The sequence below is a fragment of the Pelmatolapia mariae genome, linkage group LG9 (genome assembly GCF_036321145.2).
Source record: "Pelmatolapia mariae isolate MD_Pm_ZW linkage group LG9, Pm_UMD_F_2, whole genome shotgun sequence".
NCBI classification, from domain to species: Eukaryota; Metazoa; Chordata; class Actinopteri; order Cichliformes; family Cichlidae; genus Pelmatolapia; species Pelmatolapia mariae.
The window spans coordinates 10,497,864-10,519,461 of record NC_086235.1 but is presented as its reverse complement, the minus strand read 5'-3'; the positions used below and the strand labels follow the sequence as shown (position 1 = coordinate 10,519,461).

Genomic DNA, 21,598 nt, shown 5'->3' with positions numbered 1-21,598 from the left:
GCATCGCCTCGGCCCCATTCGGGCTGCGGCTGGGAGACCACGTCCTATCGTGGCCAAATTCGGCCACTACAAACAAAAGGAACAGGTGAAAAGCCGCGGCAGGGAATTAAAAGGAACGGACTTCAGCGTGAACGACCAGTTCCCCAAAGAGATCCTGGAACGACGCAGGGTCCTCTTCCCAATCCGACGCAGCTTTATCCAGAAGGGCTCCCGCGCTGTCATCGCTGTGGACCGGCTGTACGTGGACGGACAGCTCCACCGCGACCCCGACATCACTCCGTGGCTGTATTAACTTCACACCAGATAAGAATCCGCTACACCCTTTCCCCACCCACTCACACTAACTTGCATTAACATCTGTTTAACTTACTAGTATCAAATCACATCTTAGGTGTGATTTCATAGCAGAATTAACACCGTCACTCTCCGTCAATGGTTTGATCGGAATGTTTCCGGATTTTTTTTTTCTCGTTTTTTGTTCTCTTTTTTCCCCCTCTTGTTTTTATGCTGCTCACCCTTGTTCTTGGTTTCTTTCTTTCTTTTTTCTTTCTTTCACTGCTTCGATCACCTGCTTCCACACTCATACACAAACAACATCCTTTATTTGGACACATACGCACAGCACGATCACGCACAGCCATGCGCTCAACGGCAGCACATTTACATCAGACAGCGCACACAGTCGTATAGGATACACACACTTAAACCAAGCGTACTCATATTAGTAAATATGCACACACATAGTCAGACTCAGGGAGCATCTCACCACACATTTTTTCTCTCTCCCCCTCTTTTTATTTACGAACAAGTGATGTATTCTCTCCACCTGTCTAAGCGACACACACAGCGCACACCCCTAGTTATACACAGACATCTATGGGTGCACTAAGATTCGTTACATGGAATGTAAATGGAGCTGGCTCCAGAGAAAAGAGGTTAAAAATATTTAACCAACTCAAAAAACTACAGGCAGATGTTGTCCTTTTACAAGAGACCCACAGACCTCTTAGAGGTTCGAATGAACTTAAAACACCTGAGTTTCCTAATGTGTTCTCAGCTTGTTATAATTCTAGACAAAGGGGAGTAGCAATTTTAATCCATAAAAAAATTAATTTCACAGTACTCGATACAGTTATAGATCCAGAGGGCAGATTCTTAATCATTAAACTATCTATACTTGATATAAAGCTATGTATTGTAAGTGTATATGGTCCAAATGTTGATGATCCCTCATTCTTTCACGGTTTTTTCAGTGCACTCTCTGAACACTTAGATGGCACACTTGTTCTTGGAGGCGACCTCAACCTTGGACTAAATGAAGAAATGGATAGGCTCAATACAGCAGGAACTCAGCGTAATTGGCAGTCCATAAATATAATCAAACAGTATATGAGCGACTTTGGTCTTTGCGATGCATGGCGCTCCCTCCACCCCACCAGTAAGGAATATACTTTTTTCTCACATGTCCATCACTCCTACTCTCGTCTGGATTATTTTTTGGTCAGCAGCTCACTGCTGAGGGACATTTCAGACACTGAGATTCACCCTATAGCTGTCAGCGATCATGCTCCTGTATCTTTAACACTAATGCACAAGAATAATACTACGCCTAGTAAAAACTGGAGATTTAATACATCACTGCTTAAAGATGAAGACTTTATTAAATATTTTAAAAAAGAGTGGACTTCATATTTAGACTTTAATGACACTCCCGGAACATCAGCTTCTGTTCTATGGGAAGCAGGGAAAGCTGTGATGAGAGGTAAAATAATTTCTTTCTCATCACATAAAAAGAAAAAAGAAAACAAAAATATCCAGGAATTAGAAAAAACCATCAAATCACTAGAAGAAGCCTATGCGTCCGACCAAGATCAGGAAACATTGAACAAAATACGCAAAACAAAACTAGAATTAAATGAGATAATTGAAAAAAAAACAAAATTCTTAGTACAAAGACTACGCTTACAAAATTATGAACATGGTAATAAATCCGGTCAATTTCTAGCAAACCAGCTAAAAATAAATAAAGAAAAAACAACTCTATGTGCTGTTCAAGACTCATCTGGGAATACAGTATATGACCCGAAACAAATAAACAACATCTTCAGGGATTTCTATAAAACGTTGTATTCACCACAAATAAACCCATCTAAAAAGGAAATTGATCAGTTTTTAGACAACATAACTCTCCCAAAATTATTAGACTCTCAAGCAATGGCATTGGATTCGCCACTGACACCAGGTGAACTCCAGGAAGCCCTGATAAGTATGCCCAATAATAAGGCTCCAGGTCCAGACGGCTTTCCTGCAGAATTCTACAAAGAATTCTGGACGATTTTAGCCCCAATTTTTTACAGAACGCTGTTGGAAATCAAAGAAAATGGCAGACTCCCATCAAATATGAATTCTGCAAACATTAATCTCCTGCTAAAACCAGGCAAAGACCCTGTATATCCCTCAAGCTATCGTCCAATATCCCTTATAAATGTAGACCTTAAAATAATCTGCAAAGCTCTCTCGAAGAGACTAGAGAAAATAACCCCCCTCTTAATTCATCCTGACCAAACTGGTTTCATAAAAGGTAGGCACTCATCAACAAATACACGTAGATTACTTAATTTGATAGACTACTCATACAGTAAAAACCTTGAAACTACAATATTTTCTTTAGATGCAGAAAAAGCGTTTGACAGAGTTAACTGGAAATTTCTATTTGCAACTTTACACAAATTTGGTTTTGGATCTTCTTTCATCAGCTGGTTAAAAATATTATATAATTCCCCAACAGCTTGTGTCAGAACAAATGACCAGACATCCTCCAGCTTCTGTCTCCTGAGGGGCACCAGGCAGGGATGCCCACTCTCCCCTTCACTGTTTGCAATTTTTATTGAACCACTAGCAGCAGCAATTAGACAGAATTCAGTAATTAAGGGCATAAAATGCAAGAACGTGGAACATAAAATCAGCCTTTATGCGGATGATGTGCTACTCTTTCTCCAAAATTCACAAACCAATATCTCTGGGGTGATTGAATTGATAAACTCTTTTGCAAGAATATCAGATTACTCAATTAACTGGTCAAAATCTACAGTCCTTCCGATTAATTGCTCCTTCCATAATTCCTCTTCTACTCCACTGCAATCGGGAAATATAAAATATTTAGGTATTAATGTTTCTCCCAAGCTTGTAGATCTAACTAAATTAAACTATATCCCACTTTTAAAGAAAGTAGAAGGCGATCTGGCTAGGTGGAAATGTCTACCCATATCACTCATGGGAAGGGTTGCCGCTATAAAAATGATGGTCTTACCAAAAATAAATTATTTATTTTCAATGATCCCAACTAAACCGCCACAAGATTGGTTCAGATCTCTAGATTCATATATGTCCAAATTCCTTTGGAAAAATAAGCCCCCACGTATAAGCTTAAAAACACTACAAAAGACCAAGGATAAAGGAGGATTAGAACTACCTAACTTTCAGCACTACTTCTTAGCCAACAGGCTCCAATTTATCTCAGGATGGCTAAAACATACCCTCTTAGATGAACCTTGGCTAGATGTAGAACAAGCACTTTGCAATAATCTAGAGATTTCAGATCTACCATTTATCAGCTCAAACATTCAACGACATGAATGCTTCAAAAGCGTCAACATTAGCTCCTCTCTGACAGCATGGTGGGAGTTTCTGAAGTTGACAGAGTCTTCATTAATCCCATGCAAACGTACACCTATCTGGAACAACCCTGACATATTACAAAACAATAATATGATAAACTTTTCAGATTGGAGTGGTAAAGGAATCAAATATTTAGAACATATACTAGAAGGAACAGAATTTATTTCATTTGACAGACTAGTTACACAATATGGGATCAACATGAAAAGATTTTTAGAATATCAACAAATTAAATCCATAGTAAAAAAGAAATTTAAACCGGGTCAAGTTGAACTACAAACACCACCAAGTGTGGTTCAATTTCTTACTCTTAAAACCCCCAAATTACTATCCAAAATATACAGAATGCTTTCTAAAATAGATGAATCAATATCACTTCCTATTGCAAAATGGGAAGCGGATTTATCAGTTAACTTAGACCAAAACTTCTGGTCTCAGATTTGCTTAAAAACCTTTCATCTAATTAGAAATCCCAGTCTTCAATTAATTCAATACAAAATACTACATAGAGTGCACTATACAGGTCATCGGATGTTCAAGATGGGCTTTACGTCTACCAACAACTGCTCACACTGCCAAACCAATTCACCGGACAATTATATCCACGCTCTTTGGTTCTGTCCACCAGTTCAGAAGTTTTGGCGTGAGATATGTGAAGACTTATCGAAGTGTCTGAAATGTAACATTCCAACTTCTCCTTTAGTGTGTTTGTTGGGCAGCTTAGATAATGTCACTTCAGAAAAGAATATAGCCCATATGGTTTTCACTGCCCTATGCATAGCCAAGAAAACAGTCCTCATGAACTGGAAAAATAAAAATAATCTTAATTCTAACCAGTATAGAAATTATCTATTAGATTACATTAGTCTTGATACAGCCTCTGCCACCACATCAGATCAATTGCTCTGGGCTCCTTTGATCAGCTCCATTACCTAGTGGGGGTGGGGGGTCATAGTTTGGTCCCGCCTTCACTGTTGTGATTGGTGTGGGGGTAGGGACAGGCTTAGGGCGTCGGGGGGTTCCCCAGGAGCATCTTCCTTGGGGGGCTCAACCCGGGGTAGCGGTCATGGCCAATTAGGGGCTCTGTTGGCTCTTAGGTGACGGTTTCCTCGTGGCTGCGTGCAGCGGGGCTAGGGGAGGGTCTGTGCTGACGGACGTGGGTTACTGACCTGGTAGCCTGGCTGCCCCTGGGTGGGTCCGGGACGGGCGTGAGGTTCTGGGGGCGCTCCGTCTCTGGGCTGGGGCCCTGGCCGGGCCTCGGGGGCTCGGGTCCTGGTTGGTGTGTTGCTGGGGTTGTGGGCGGGTGGGTATATGGGGGCCCAGTCCTGGCGCAGGGCGCCGCCAGTGCATCGAGCCACCTGGGGGACTCTTCAACTGGTGGGGGAGGTTGTCACATCTTGCAGGAGCTTTCCTCTCCTCAGGAATTCTCTCTGCAGGAGGGGGAGATATAGGAGAGGTGGAGGAAGATCTCAGCCTGGGCGTCTATTGTCTTGTGTAGTCTGGAAGATGAGTGGATGATGGGGTGGGTGCAGTTTTCTCTGTAGTGGGGTCGGGTGGGCTGTCCCGGGCTCTGTGGGGCCGGGCGGTGCTGCTGCACTGGGCCCTGGTCCGGATGGGCCTGGGCCCCCTTTCCCTGGCGGGTTGCAGAGCATGGGGGTGCCTACTGGGGTCAGCGGGGGAGCTGGCCCCAGGGAGGGGTCACTTGCCCCTTCCTTTCTTCCCTCCCCATCTCCAGCTGCTTCCCTCTTCCCGCTCCACCACAATCACCCACACATGCAGGGCCTTGGGGTAGGGGTGTGTCACCAGGGTGCAGAGGAGGCACCCCCCCCCCCCTCTGTCCCCTTCTGGCTGCCTCTGCCTCAATTTTATCTCACAACTTAGACATTCACATTACTCACACTCTCATAACACATACATATAGGATCTTGGGGGTGGGCTCACAACACGGACTCCAAATTACCATCAGGGTGTACACCTCACCCCTGGCGTCGTTGCCCACCTCTCAATTTTAAATACACGTAGACATTGAGGGCTATCAGGAGGGGCTATGCGCTTACCTGCTGCTCTCTGGCAGGTAGCTCCATGCCCTCCTGGGTTTTAATTGCACCTTAGAACACATATACATCAACACTACATATGAGCGGGTAGAGGGAGGTTTGGAGTCTTCTCACACCCCCGGTCTCTGCGGCCTGCTGGAGCGGGGGGGCTAGGAGGAGGAGTTGGCCGTCCGACTGGGGTCTGGTGTGTGGGGCCTCCCTGCTGCTGCGGAGTCGGGGCAGTCTGCTTCTCCCCACTGCAGGGAAAAGGGTAACACCACGTGGGTCTGGGTGCAGTTTCCCCCTCCAGGGGCAAGGGTACCTAGACCCGGTTCTTAGAGTACGCTTGGGGAGTGTGATTGTGTGTACAGCGTCTCTTTATGTCTGTCTCCACGTTGGTTGAGTGTGGAGTAATTGCCTATGAGAGCATGAGGGTGGGAATGGATGTTTGTATTTGAGTGTGCCTGTATGTCTGTGTCTATATGTCAGGTTGGGTATCAGACGCCACCTCTCTGGGGACATCTCAGGCCCTCCAAGGTTTGGAGGCCTATCTCCCCCCACCACTTCCCCTGCCGGTGGCAGACGCCCTCAGACATCGATGCGTTGGTGGTTCTTTGTGTCCGGGGGTGGGCGTCCGGGTACACACCGGCTCACTCCTTGGTGGCTGCTTATCCGGGCCTGGAACCTGGGGCTCGCTCGGGCCACTTCGGGGGTGGGGTGCCCTCGGCCTCTCGGCCTGGGGCTCGGTCACTCAGGCACAGCTGGCTGCTGGCGGAGCTCACGGGCACGTCACTGCAACCCCCCCTGGCTTCTGCTCCGCGGCTGCTGAGTGATCCCTCATCTGGGACTCTCCTCAGCTCTTTCTGGGACAGTGGCGCGGCTGCCCCTCTGTTGGTCTTCCTTGGTCTCTTGTGTTCTGGGGGCCTCTGGATGTCTGGAGTCTTGATCTCCTCCATACCTGCTTCATGCCCTGGAGGATGGGACTGTGGCCCCCCACACCCTCTAGCAGATCATTACATTAAGGAACCTTTTAAATACAAGCGCGCTCATGCTCACAGGTGTACACACAGGTGATCACACACACAAACTACACCCTTTTTGGCTCCTACCTCAAAGCACACTGTGCGCTGTCGATCTTACGTGCTGCACAATAATGTTTAATATTAAGTATGTAGTGTTATATTCCCATATATCATTGTGATGTTGTTTATTCTATTACTCTCGTTTTCTTCTGCTTGTTTTCTTTTTTCTTTCTCAACAGGTGATCCAGGTGATCGATATATGTATTTTTTGTCTGCTTATTTTGTGGGTTTTTGTTTTTTGCCCTTTATCCCCGTCCCTCTTCTCCGCTGTTTTTTTTTTTTTGTTTTGTTTTGTTTTTTCCCCCCTCTTTCTTTCTCCCTTTTCTTTTCCCCTGTCCCGTATCTAGCAAGTAAAAAAAATAAAATAAAATAAAATAAACAATAAAAGGTAAATCAAATGGACCATTACGGCAAGGCTGGGATGGTCCATTTGGTAAAGTAAATCCGTTGGGCATCTTTCTTCGCCTTTAGACAATAATTCTGATGGCAAAAGAACCAAACGGGACAGGTTTAAAAAAAAAAAAAAAAAAAAAAAAAAAAAAAAAAAAAAAAAAAAAAAAAAAAAAGTATTTCCTTTGCATACTAACTGGAGCTAGTGCCAGTAGCTGTATCCGTACAGTCTGTGAATGCACCTTGCTAACTGATAACTTTGCAGTTCTCCTTCTCTTCTAGGTCTAAGTACGGTCATTAATAGGTTTTTGCCTATAAACCCGTTCTCCCTGCAATTAAAGCTGTCTATAGTACCTTCAAAACTACAAGAGTAAGGTTCAATAAAGCATTATTGTCTATTTAGTTTGACAATAATGGGTAGGATTTAGCTGCCTTGCATTTCCGTGTCAGTCAGCAACACGTGTTATAAGTAGCTGTGGTTTGATTCCTGGTTCCACCAGTCTGCAGATCCTTGGGCAACAAACCGAATCTCAAATGGACCCTGATGCATCCATCAGTGTGTGAGTGTGCATTTATATTTGATAGGTACAAAGTGTTTAAAGGCACAGAATAAAGCACTGTATGGGTGATTGTGGCTTCCAGTAAAAGGGATTTCATTGCTTGAGAAAAGCGCTATATAAATATCAGTCCACTTACAAAGTTGATTCTTTCATTCTTGAACGAAAATGCTCCACACTCTGTGCTTTCAGCTTCCTGAATGTGAGGATTTTCTGCTTTTTGAATTTAAGGAAAATGTTTTTTTTTCTCTTTACTATAGAATTTTTAAAAAATAAATAGTCTGTAATTGAAATAATCTTTATTTAGTATTCTATTATGTCTTGTTAAAAAATATATATATAAGAGTTTGTTTTAAAAGATTGTTTATACTTGTTTCTCTCCCTGGAGTGCATTAAAGGATGTTTTGAATCTCTTTACTTTTAAAAGCACCAGGGCGTTATGCTTCATTGTTATGTAACTATGAAACAATGTGTACATTCATGTGTTTGATCCATGGAATCGGTGCTGTATGTGCATGCATACAGTTGAGTGGCGTTACCTGACAGACGTCGGAGCGGATGCCAGTCTTCCAGAAGCCCTGACTGCTGAGCTCCACTGTCACCTCTCGGCGCATCGTGTTCTTCTGACGGATCTTCTGAAGAGCTTCCTGCCAAACAACCAGCCAGTCAATTATTGATCCACTGGAGCACAGCCTACGGGGACAGCTCCCATCCTCAAAACCTCACCCCACCCTCGCTCCCTCCTTTCTTTGACTCTTGCTTTTCCAACAGATAGGCTAGCACATGCAATAATCTGAAACCTCCATGGCAGGATACACATATAGTATAGCAGCAGACAGCAGCAAGAGGAGAAGTGACAGCTTTGCTGGTTCTAGCTAATTGAGGCGCTGCCATAGGTCAGCATGGCTGTGGGGAGTGGTGGTTGTGGTGCTCCTGGGTGTAAGAAAGCTGATGATGAGGCTTCAGTCGCTGCAACCAAGAGCTGAGGCACCTGCCTGCCCATTAGGCCCACCACACCAGAGCCTAGAGGTACCTCCATCAGCAACACCAGGAATCATTACAGACACACAAACAGACAAACACGTCAGCCCTACAGCAGATTCAGCAGAGGAAAAGGCGAGTTTGAGTCTGAGATAAGAGGGTCCTACAAATAACAACCAAGATGGAAGATGTATTGACAGACAGCACCTCCTAAATGTGCGTGCGCATGCATGTGTTTCATTCAGCGGAGACGCTATCGACTCTGTCTGAGTTAGCCGTGATCTGCCTAAAATGGAACGCCAGGAATTTTCGACTCGCAGAGGAAATAAGAACAACAAAGGCATGAATAAATAATGCCATCCTACTTTGAACTGTGCATCAAAGTGAACACCGTCGCCCACGCACACGCGTGCATGTGCAACCACACACACAAACACACACACTTTCCATGGACAGCCAACCACTGTATATGGAAAGCAGTAATCACAGAGAAGTGCGAATGATATGTAAATACTTCATTTTTGCAGGGCTCTACCAGGTCAGGGAATGAACGAGAAGCACAAAAAGTAAATAATTAACCAGTGTGGGAAGGAGATGAGACGTAACTTTCTGCTGGTCAAAGAGACGAGTCATGGCACATTTGACTTTTATCATCATACTCTTCTGCTGTGAAGAGTGTTTGTGTTTTTGGAGCAGGCTGAGGTCAAACACCAAAGACACTGTCTGAAATTCAATGACTGTGGAAGGCAAGTGCACATCCGTGGCATGTGTGCACCATTTACTTCAGCTTTTGCTGGTTCATTTAGGGCCCTGTAGCTTATTCCTACCATATTGTTTCCAGTACAAAGCAGGAAGATTAAAGCTTTTGCAATTTTAGGTCATCCAGCATATGATTTGCTAGAGCTGATGCCCTAATTTCCATAAGATGTGCAGGAAATGCTGATATGAATACCAGTGATTCTTTATTAAACTTTGCTGTGCTACCTTCTTCAGCCAAAGTCCAGACCACTACAGTAATTACCCCACGTTTATGGTCTTGTTGTGTTCCACATGTGGGCATGTGGAGCAAGAAGCCAGATGAGGGGGGAAAGAAGGAAGACTGCCCAATACAGAACAGAGCACAACAGATACTATTGAGTCAAAAATAACATGACTAGCAGTAGCAAAGGTTAAGGGTGGGTTGCAAGCTGGCTTGCAGAGACATCATAATGCCACGGCAATGAGATCAGCTGATGTGCCACCATCACAGGCTGAATTTTGCAGTCTAACCTAATGTTACGTTCGATGATTGGTGCCTGTTCTTCTGGGTAAAATCTCTGTTTCTACAGAGGTTCAATGTACTTAACCCATAATCCAAATAATCCAAACAAGATATAATCTAAAGGGTGATTTACTGTCTGAAACTGTGTGTTTAGAGCAGTCTGATGCTTGAGCTTTTGGCTCACAGGGATTACTTTGACATGCACTGACCTCTTTATTTGAAACCTTAGTCATGTTTAATTTTAGCATCCACCAACGTAGCAATATATATATATATATATATATATATATATATATATATATATATATATATATATATATATATATATATATATATATATATATATATATATATGACAGAAAATAAGGCAAAAACATAGCAGGTCCATTTTAAAGAACCAAAACAATAAAGTAAAGAGAGCCGCAGTCTGAAAACTGGGTAGAGAGATCCTTAACAGCACATCCCTGTCGATGCTGAAACGTACTGAGGAAAGAGAGCGTTAAGTTCTTGTGTGGCCGAGCTGAAGCTCAGACTCGAAACCAACAGAAAAATCTGTGGAGTGAGTTTAAGATAGCTTTGCGAAGATGCTGCAAAAGAAGAATCGGAGCAAATCCCCAAATCCACATACGCCGAGCTGATAGAGAAGACTCGAAGCTGAATCCACTGTCAAAGCACTGACTCGGGGCTGAATACTTATTCAAATTAGAGATATGAGATAATAAAGTAGCACAGTTCTGTATTTCATTTTCTTTCATTTCTAATACAGAGACAAATAACATCTTACAACACACTTCACCTATTCGCTCTGTGTTGGGAACAATTTTAACCAAAAACTTTATTTATATTGCAAACAATCACTGCAAAAAAATATGACAGCGTTGTTGTGTGAATGGTTTTGAGGACCAGTCAGTGGTTTGGCTAAGGGGATGCCACAAAGTCCATCTGGGCAACACAGTCAGCCTGCATGTCTGTCAATGCCAAATCATCTCCACACACACACACACACACACACACACACACACACACACACACACACACACACACACACACACCCCTCTCTGTGCTCTCAGCATGAGATGCAGAGGGGGCGCAGAGGCGTGAGCCTGGGTGTGAAGGCCAGTTTTTGCCACACCTCTGCTCTCCCCGGAGCTCTGCGGACTTCAGAGGGAGTGCGGAAGTATCAAAGGGCCGGTCTGAGGCGCACAACACTGCTGCGAACACCTCTGACAGGGTGCTTCTTAAAATGCCTATCAGATGAGCAGACATTTAGTCTGTCAGTGAAAGACCATTTACAGAGGAAGCTTCAGTGTTCCCTCGGGCATTAAGTAAATAGCGGTGCCACACTGCCACTGCAGTGAGGAGACACTGACATGGCTAATGCTGCTGGAGGAGCATGATGGATCCAGTGTTTGGGTTCACTAATTGCTCCAGTGCAGGTTGACAGTGGGATTGTCAGGGCCTGTTAGCCGGGGAGCTTTGCCGAGCTACCTGGGAAACGAGCTAATTGAGCTCCGAGTTCTCGCTCATTATTGGTCCAGAGTGTATCAAACAGTCCAAGGAGGAGGCTGGATCTGCAGCACACTCAAAGAATTAGAGAGAGGAGAAGCTGTGTCTGCTGTAGAGAAGTTGCGGGAAGGATGCAGTGCGGCAAGGTGCTTGTTCTCGGCTTGCTCAGGCCACACACACACACACACACACACACACACACACACACACACACACACACACACACACACACACACACACACACACACACACACACACACACACACACACACACACACACACACACACACACACACACCCCGTGAATCCCCGTAGCTACACGGTTATTACTTCACTAAACCTGAACCTTTTCCACTCCTGCTCCCAGGTGGAGGTTTGACCTTCACAGTCAACTCGAGAGCGCAGTTACAGGCGTTTTATTTTGAGCAGTAAAAATCAACTAAATTATGCATTCGAGGGTGGCGTCGCATTTTTCACATCTGTCATAAAACAATATTCAGGTGCACCGATAATACCTCGACTCGTGAGACTCAGACTGCAGAAAAGTTGAATTTTAGCCCAGAACACAGGAAGTGCATTAGGATGGGACGCTTTAATGGTCTGTATGCACAGAAGGCATGCTAGAGCCCAGGTGATCTGGTCACCTGACTGAATTAAATAAAACAAATGTGAGTCGTCAAAATAAAGAGAAAGGAGTTAAAACAGATAAAGTGGAAGAAAAGGTGCAAAGAGTGAGAAAAGTAGTAATACGCCAAAAATCTTTTGTTTTAATGTCGCTCCGTTCTTCAGTGCACCATCGTTCAACAGTGCAAAACTTTAGCAACATAACAGAAAAATATCAGAAACTGTGAGTAAAAAAAAAAAAAAAAGGTTGATATTGACCGAAATAATAGTTTAACAATAAAAAATGACTAAATATCCTTGCATAGGCTGGACAAATGGACTGTTTAATCAGCAGTAAAGTTACGCTTTAAGTAAAACCAACCACTTTAAGTCTGATATTCACACACAAAAAAATAACATAATTTGAAAAACTCCAGGTATTAATGTGTAGAAAATTACCTCTGCTGCGAAAAAGCATTAAATGCAACAAAGTGTGGCTACGTTTTCTTAACAACAACAAAAAAAACTAACAAAAAGAATCAAATATTGCTGCCTTTGTAAGTTTTGAACATCTCACTTTTGTTGAGTGAAATAGCGTCTTTGTAACTGCAATAACGCCGAGTACTGGCGGGGAGTTTCCGATAAGCAGCTTTTGAATCAGTGCGCACAGCAGGAATAATAGCAATGGTAATAGTTTTGTTTTTGTAATTAATATCTGCGAATCTCTTACTTCTGCAGAGAGAGTAAGAGCTCCAGTGTTGCAGCAGCACCTTTCATATCTCCAGGACATGCGCTTCCCTGAAAGCGCGTTCTACTGATAAATTATGAGTGTGAGAAAGGAAACAAAGAAATACATATCAAAGGCGGTTTTGTTTTCTTTCACCCACCTCTCTCTGTGTCATCTTCTGCTTGTCGATCTGCCTGACCTTGGGGCTGTTGGCCAGCAGGTGGCGTAGTTTCACGTAGCTCTTCCACAGCTTCTGATACCTGCGGACGGTAAATAAGGAGGTGACATGCTGACAAGTCCTCCCTCTCTCTTTCTCTCTCTGTTTCCATCCTTTGCAACAACACATCAATATTTCATTTGCAGCTTGCCTGATATTAAACATAATTTAACAGCAGCCTGCAGCCACTGTTGCATCAGCTGCTTGTGTGTGAGGGGCAGTGGACACAGAAGAGTCAGTGTTTCAGATGTGCACTGTTTGAGCTGTGGGCAGAAGTTCTCACACACACACACACACACACACACACACACACACACAATTTTCAGTTCACGTCGTAAAAAAGAACGAAAAAAAAGGGAACAGACGTGACACTGACTCGAGTTATCTCGCAACCTCATTCTCATTTTCTATAAAACTCTATTGTCTTTGCTCTCATTTGCATCTGAAAAGAGGCACGGAGTTATCGGCAAGGTGACATGTAGCCATGATACTAACCACCTCCCCCCTCTCTCTCTCTCGCTCTCTTTTCAATCAGACCTCCTGATTGATGCACCAAGGGCCGAGTGTGACCGTTCTGCTCCCATTCAGGAGACTTTCTCCTCATTTACCCAGAGTTATTCAATTATGATTGGTGGGATGGAGGGGCTTGGGGGACAGGATGGCGCGCTGACAGGGAGAGTGGCATAAAATGACAGAAGGAGTGAGGGAGAGAGAGGAGGAAGGAAGTAAGGGTGGAGGATGAGGAGGGAGATGGTGGTGATGGGGTGGGGGGTATACTGTGGAACAGAAGAATTATAGAGCTTTAATAGCGGGGACTTCATTAGAGACTGAGACGAGGGAATGAGACGGCTTTACCGCCCCGATTATCAGCTCACCAGCACCTCCGCACAGAAGCGGCCCCGCTCGGACGAGAGACGGAGAGGAAGAAAGGGAGAGCGAGACGGAGAGAGAGAGAGTCTATCCAGCCTGGGAGGCCCCCTCGTCCCCAATCCGCTCCAATGACCTTTCCACAGATCTGCTGTGTGCTCTCAGGGTAGCGCTGCCGCGGCTCTCGCCATTCCCTGCACATGCTTTCATTAGCATATGCTGCCTCTTTCTTTCTCTTCAACCGCCCCCTCCCCTTCCTCCCCCATCTCCAGCCCTTTTCAAATGTAGACCACTGCTGGCTTCATCTATCTGTTACAGTAATGGCGCTTTGGCATTCAGACACAGCTTTCTGGCTTCAAAATTCCACAGTGGAATTTTAAGAACAGTGTGGAAAAATCTGGGAAGCGCGGTGCAAAAGGTGTTCCAAAGCAGCAGTGAAAAGTGACTTTTACGTTTACATTGCTCTTTCATATACCCACTACAATGATGAAATACAATACTTGTAATATTGGCCTAATACCACTGTCTCTTTATCTGGGTGCTGCATGGTGGAGCAGCTGTCCACACCCCTTTTACCAAGGCTCAGAGTGGGGCGACTGTCTCTTCTGGATTGTAAAAACGCTCCAGAGCGCTTTAAGGTGCAGATAAGACACAACGATAGGGACGCATTGATCAGATATTAGTCCGATCCTCACTCAATAAACCATCAACACAAACTGATCCATTTAACCGTGTTTGCCTCTCTGCTTGCAGGACTGCAGCAGCTAGTAGGAGCACTATCGTAGGAGGAAGTTAGCAGGAAAGCAGCAGCGATTTGGAGGGATTTTACACCTGATGCACCAACAGATTTTATTTAGACGTTTTGGGTTTTTTTTCTTAACTGTTTTCAAGAAGTTTGACATGATTGAAAGGCTGAGATGAGACAAAGCATTATTCAGTCAGAAAGACTTTGAATAGGGTAGAAGCTAGAGGGACACTGGGCTAGGGGTGCACAGATGATTGTAAACAGTTTTTAAGTTTATTATTTTACTTCACATGCTGACGTTCGTGTGTGTGTGTGGTGATGGAGAAAAAGGAGAAACTAGCATGACTACAGCTTACAGCTGGATGCAGTAGCTTTATGATTCTCTTCTCTCTTCTCTCGATCTTGTCAAACACGCTGGTCTGCAGGTTTTCATATATGTTATTTGTTTGGTCATAATTTCTTATATTTTGGGAGTTCCACATCAGGTTACGGTTAGGTTAGAGTCAAGAACAGTTTCCGATTACGTTGTAACGTAGATTTCCCGCTGAAGTATAATTCAGCCATTAGTAACTTTTCCTTCTTTAGCCAAAGAACCTGCTATAAGTGACTATGTGCTAAACCAAAATGATCTAAATTCATAGAAAAATTAACAAAACTATTTACAGAAACATGAAAACAATTTAAAAAATAATTATTTTAGCCTGGTTTTCACATGCTGCATCACATTTCAACTTTTTCTGTTGTTTTAAACCAATTGTCTTTTCATGCTGTTCTGCCCGCACTTAACTCAGTCCGATATTTTTCCCTCCATGCACCAATAAGTCTACAAACTAACCCTGTCGCTGAAGAGCTTCTTTGAAAAGAGAGAAAGAGCCAAAGATGAGACACCACAAGAGTGTCAGAGTGCCAACAAAAAGAAAGCTGCATTTAAAAGAAAAGATCAAGAATCTTACTGAAATCAATGGTTCATCGCAACAGGTGATTCAAATGCTCCACTCTGTAAAATAAGTGGTGACCAGCTAGCTAATGAAGCCATGGAACAAGCTCAAGGCTCTCAATGCATGAAGCTGCTCTATGGTTAAATAAAAAAAATAAAAGTAGACGATTTTAATCCATTAAACATTATAAATATAAAAACTTTTGATGGGGGAAAATGTAAGTTTTATATATTTGTGTTTAAAAAAAGTCATTTAATGTAAAGAAAGTATATACATTTCTTTACGTTTCCCTTGCTTTAGACTTTACATTGCACTCTTTGCCTTTTCAGACCAAAGACTTGACTCTGAGTCATTTGAGAAAAATGAGAAGCCTTCAGCATTACAGGACCTGACAGCATCAAATCAACTTCATTTTGCTTTCCTCATCAAACACTGTGCACCGTTTTATTTCCATTCTCCTTAAACGTTTGGAAAACCCATTTAAAAATAAAGACAGCCGCTTTTGCGTTCTGTGTAATATAACTGCAGTGAGCTGCGCAGGCACGGATAAGAAAAATGATGCATGGAAACACTGTGTCAGTAGACTGTCACTGTCAGTGTCAGGAGAAAATGGCCCAATCACGGCTCGGTATGCAAATTATGCGCTCGGCTTCAGGCTCATGAGTGACAAGAGACTCTGCCACTCTGAAGCCATACATCAGCGAGGCATGAACGTGACGGCGTTCGGTTCAAATTCGAGCCACGCTGGCGGCGTTGTAGTTATTCAGCGAGACCGACATGAAAACCCGACAGCACGTTTGAGGGCTTTTCTGAAAGAGGGGTTTCGCCTCCTCTGCATATTTTTTTACCCCTTCTCCCCCTGTGTGTGTAGCTCCTGCTTTTCTATACATCTCCTGACCTCTGTCACGCCATCACTCCTGCCTCATTGGTCGAGCTGGGGGAAGCTCGAGTGGCAGCCCCCGAGCGCACGTGTCCAGCGGTCGGCGCGGAGGGAAGACGACAACACAGCATCTTCAGTCTCCCGAGTTAATATATGCTGCTGCTGTGTCCAAGACTCCCTCTCTGTGGCATTGCTGCAGCCGCAATCAACACCGACTCCTGCCCTCGCTACACGCATCATTAGCAGTTGTAGGAAATCCTTTCCGCTGGTCTCTTACTACTCGTTTCTGCATCGGCTAATGATGTCCCAATCCATCCATAAATTTGTCGTTGTCTGCCGCTTTGAGAAGTTTGACATGGCAGCAGGGTGCACGGGGATGAAAGTGCTCAGTGGACAGACTGCTAAAACGTGGCAGCAGGGGAGAGGGGACATTAGTCAGAGGGAAGAAGCAAACTAGTTCTGCCTAAATGGATTCCCTAATGATCATCCTCTTGTTTGCATCTTCATCACCACCATTTTCCTCCCGCACCTCCCCCTGACTGTTACGCTTTAAACCAGACATTTGAGTTAAAAAAGAAAGCCACAGGTTTAAATTTAGCATCAGAGTGCAGGAGTTGTGTGCCGACTTTTGATTAGCGATGTTGTCGCATCTCTTTGAACACCTCAGAGACTGCCGCTCACATGATCTAATACACTGCTTTTGTTAATTATGCAGCGGCACAGTACAGTATTCCCTACTGCAAGCCCTCCGGTGCGTGTATGTTGCATTACTATTCACGAGACATAAACCGCGCCAGCTCCCGCCGCGGAGGCACCCAGTGGAAACCTGGGACCCGTGACGACGCATGTAAAAATGTCACACCGCTCGTTTTCTCTTCCTCTTCCTCCCCTTCAGCTAGCGCCCCTCCTTTTCGCTCTCGTCTTTCCTTGACGTGCAACGCCGCCGGTTCTTCTCTCGGCACCGAACGAACGAGGAGCGGTGGGAACGAGGGGGCCGGTGAGCAGCGGGGGAAGATATTTATCTGTGCACGTCGGCGGCCTTACTGGGGGTCTCCAGCGTAGCTTAGCTGCGCGGGCCGTATCCCAAAATGAACGATGATGGGGAAAGTGATGACGTCTGGGTTGAACTGCTCCCTGTCCAGTTGGTCGATGCGCACCGAGCTCGGTTTCTGCAGGGGGGGAGAAAAACAAAGAAGTCAGCACAGCGAGGAGAAACATATTTACATAGCTACCGGGCAACCATCAATCAGTCACCTGCTGCCAGCATGTGAAATAAAAAATAATCCACCCAACAAGGGTCATCTGTCACAGGAGCATAATGAGATGAGGCCCAGATTGTGCTCGTAGCGTGAGCGCAACAATGATAAAGCGATGCCGGGGATGGCGAGCTAACTTCTGACGCTCTTATCGGGGAGGAGATTGACAGGCAACATGTCCTCGGCCGACTCCCAAATCACAGTTAGCCTGTCAAGCGTGGGGTGGGATCAGAGGAAGGGGCCGCGGCATAAGGCGCGCTGATCTGCATGGCAGATGGCTGGAGGCCTGCGCTCACCTTGACATTAGCCGCGTCCGCCCGTCGCCGCCTGCATGCAAACTTTGATTAGAGAGCGAGAGGTCGGCAGGCAACTTTGATTGTGCCGTTAAAGCGACATAATCAGGTTTGATTGGCGTCGTGATTGCCCTGTTTACAATCCCGACAAATACACTGTAAATGCTAATTCACAGATCTTAGGCCATTTAGTGTCCTCAGCTCCTCCACCTATGCTTTAATGCACCGTAACAGATTGAAAGGTGATGGCGTCAGGGGAGCCTCGCGTGATTGGCATCGGATGCTTTCACTCGGAGCAGTATGTGACCTTGGTGTAACGCAGCAAGTGAGGGCTTTTCACAGAGCGAGAGTACGTACGGGCCGACCTACACCACTTAGCCCTGCAAGGACATTTTTATTGATTACGGAGCGCTGTATGGTTTACACTTAAATACCTGCAAGAAAACACTTGTGTTTGCTATCAATTATGTGACTGACGGAAATGAGAATGCCGCTGGATTGGTTTAATTAATCTATTGATAAAAATGCCTGGTTGCAGTGTATTTTTCCAACTTAATTGCAATGTTAGCTGCAGTTTAAACTGTGTGTATAATGAGCCACTTTATTGCCATCTGCTATTTGCTGTGCTTGTTCTCTACTACATTTAGTAAACTTTCCCACTTCTACGTTTTTTTATAATTGATTGAGCCATTTTGTTCTATTTAAGCATTTTTAAGCTGCTTTTATTTCATTGAACACTTTTCTTTTATCATACTCCATTTTACTGCGCTGTTACTTTATTTTGGATTTAACAGAAACTTCCCACCTCAGATTTATCTGAAAGAAGTCCAGGGGAAAGATACACTTCCTTAAAGTAATTATGCATGACGACTTAAGCTAGATCGTTCCGGTTTTTCAGGATAAATATCTGATTATATGGCTCTGTGGATATGGTCTTACAGCTCATTGGCTGCTACACTCATATAAGAGTATTTCAAAAATTCATACTGGGGAAAACAAGAGAGAAATATCACAAATGTTGCTCTTTCTAAAAAAGTTCACGTGGAGCTGGCACACGGTGTCATTCCTGGGGAATATCACAGTGAAGTTTCTTTTTTCCTCCCATATTATACACTTAATATCTGCAAAATCATTCAGCAGATTTGGACTGCTTTAAAAGAAAAAAAATATTACGTCCCTGTTTATGAGAAGCTGTAAATCAAATATCAGTCCCCTGCCTGCAAAAATGTGGTTTCTGCAGGCCTTTAAATTTGCTGTCAGAGATCAAATTTAAAGCATCCATCATTCTCTGTTAAGCTGACACTGCTGAGAGTCCGTATTCATAGAGCCACAGTACCAGGTATTTACCCTAAAACATTCGAATGACCGAGTGCAAGTAGTTTTCGAGATAATGAAATTTAAAATGGCTCCTAAAAAGATGCGACCGCCATGCCTTGAAAAGCATTTTGGAGAAAACTAATAACAGCAGGAGCCTGAAATTGTGCGTAACAGAATTTTTTAAAAGACAAATCTGAGATGGGCAGGTGGGAGGCATTTCATAAACCGACATAATGTGTGTTTTGACTGCTGTTACAAAACATCTGGGATAATAAGGCCTTCAGTTTTTCTTTCCTCCCTCTCCTTGCTACAGAGCGGCGGGCCTAAATTGACCCTTGCCAGGCCTCACAGTGGGAGATTCAAAAGAAATAAATCCAGAAGCAACAGCCTGAAGAAAGTGCAAGTTTAAAAAACAAAGGGCATTATGAGTTCATATGTTTTGCCTGCTCAGCTGATCGGCTACACATGTTAACTAAACCAGAGTGCCAAGTTATTCATGGCTGCATCTCAACAAGGTTAAACTTGATTCGATGTACCGCTGCTGGTAGAGCCTTCGTTATTTTATCTTTAACCTGGAAGTGGGAAATAAACACCCTGAGGTGAGTTCACGCCCGTCACCCACCGAGCACGTGCACAGCTGCTAGAGCTACACTGATTGAACTCGCATTCCCGACCAGTCGCAGCCGCCGGGCATGACAACTTTCCTGTTGGAAACTCTGCCCTGGACTCGGGGAACTTGTGATTGGCATGTTTAAAATATTAATTTTCTGGCATGTTTTACAGACAACACACAGGAATGGCAGTGATTTAATCAAAGCTTAAGGCGCTGGGCTTAGAGCTGTAAATATTTTAAAACCACGCTTGGTCAGAGAGAATGAAATGGCCGTAAACAGCCATCCAAACAATAACCAATATTGGAAAAAGCTTCCTGGGAGTGTCGTGATCCATTGCTTTGACCCTTGCCTCTGATAACTGTGTTTTCTTCAAAGAGGGTAAAGCTCCAGACACGACCTCTTTAATACACTTTGTTTGACTGGCGGTCTAATCTTTTAAGTTGAGCGCAGCAATGGAAGACCATTATACACCCACTGTATGGAAAGCCTGACAGCAACAATTCAGTTCTGCCAGGAACAGCAGTTGACTCAATAACTCACCCACACCAAAGGTTACACAATCACATTCACTGCTCATATGCAACATCCTTGCTAGCAAGGACATCTTCACCTTTACCCAGACACAATTTCTGTATCTCCTTCATAATGTGGGCCACACGAGAAGGTTAACCAACTTTGACTGCGACATAAAAACCTTCCTGCCGTAATAGTGCCGATGACAACAAACGCCCTGGGCATAAAAGGTGAGGCTGCTCGTGTCACAGGCTAACAGGAGCAGCCTCATTCCTGCAGTGTCTGAGGGGACGCGCAAACGTCCTTGAAACGTCAGACAAAGCCACCTCGGTGTCGTAACAAAGAAGCCGAGGGCCTCACCATGCCCGGGTTGGTGACGATCATGCCCTTGCACTCCTCGGCGTACTTCTGCCACGCCAGCTCCTCCCACTGCAGCATATCTGCAATCTCCTCCTCGGGGACCAGGGGCTTGCTGCTGCGTAGTAGGTAGAGCAGCACCTGATGCATTGACAGCACCTCCTTCCCGCCATCTGAGACATTTCATAAACATAAAGAAGAAATAAATTAATAAAGCCACGTATGCATAGAAGCTGAAGACAGAGTTCAACAGATATTTATAGTTAATGGGAAAAAAAGAAAAATGTAAAAGCCTCACTGCAGTTATAGGAGGTTAACTGTTTCTCCGAGCATCCATGTGTTGTTGTATATAAATCAAGAATGCTGTTGGAGAATATTCTTTGTTTTATACAGGCATCTAACCCGCCTCACCTCTGCCAACTCTCAGTTTCTCTGCCAATATTCAGCGAAAATATACAGTGAAAATGTCCCTGTGCATTACAATGGCACTGTTCAGGAAGTGCACAGGTGAGCTGATGCAAGGTCGGACGGCGCGTGATACGTGAAGGCACATAATGACACGCTTATAATAACAGTCCGCCCTGAATTACAAGATCAGAAATAAGCTGAGAGGCACCGCACACACACATATGCATGTGCAGAGAAATACAGCTGAACACAAGCGTGCAATCAAGCAGGTCAAACAGAGGCAGTTTAATAGACACTCATGCAAAATTGATTGACCTCCATTTCAGATGGACACAAACCAAAAAAAAATCCACTGTCCTCTCAGTCCGGGAT

At 44.4% G+C, this 21,598-nt stretch overlaps 1 protein-coding gene across 5 annotated transcripts in view; it reads right to left on the bottom strand.

Moving 5' to 3' along the window:
- Positions 1–21,598, bottom strand: part of drosha (drosha ribonuclease III) — a 143,242-nt gene that overhangs the window by 97,975 nt on the left and 23,669 nt on the right. For all 5 annotated transcript variants that reach the window (XM_063483680.1, XM_063483679.1, XM_063483681.1 and 2 more), the window contains 4 exons: positions 20,822–20,991; positions 17,513–17,637; positions 12,982–13,081; positions 8,283–8,390 (listed from right to left, as the gene is read on the bottom strand). In XM_063483680.1, the coding sequence (XP_063339750.1) occupies positions 8,283–8,390; positions 12,982–13,081; positions 17,513–17,637; positions 20,822–20,991 (503 nt within the window). The remainder of the gene's footprint in view (positions 1–8,282; positions 8,391–12,981; positions 13,082–17,512; positions 17,638–20,821; positions 20,992–21,598) is intronic.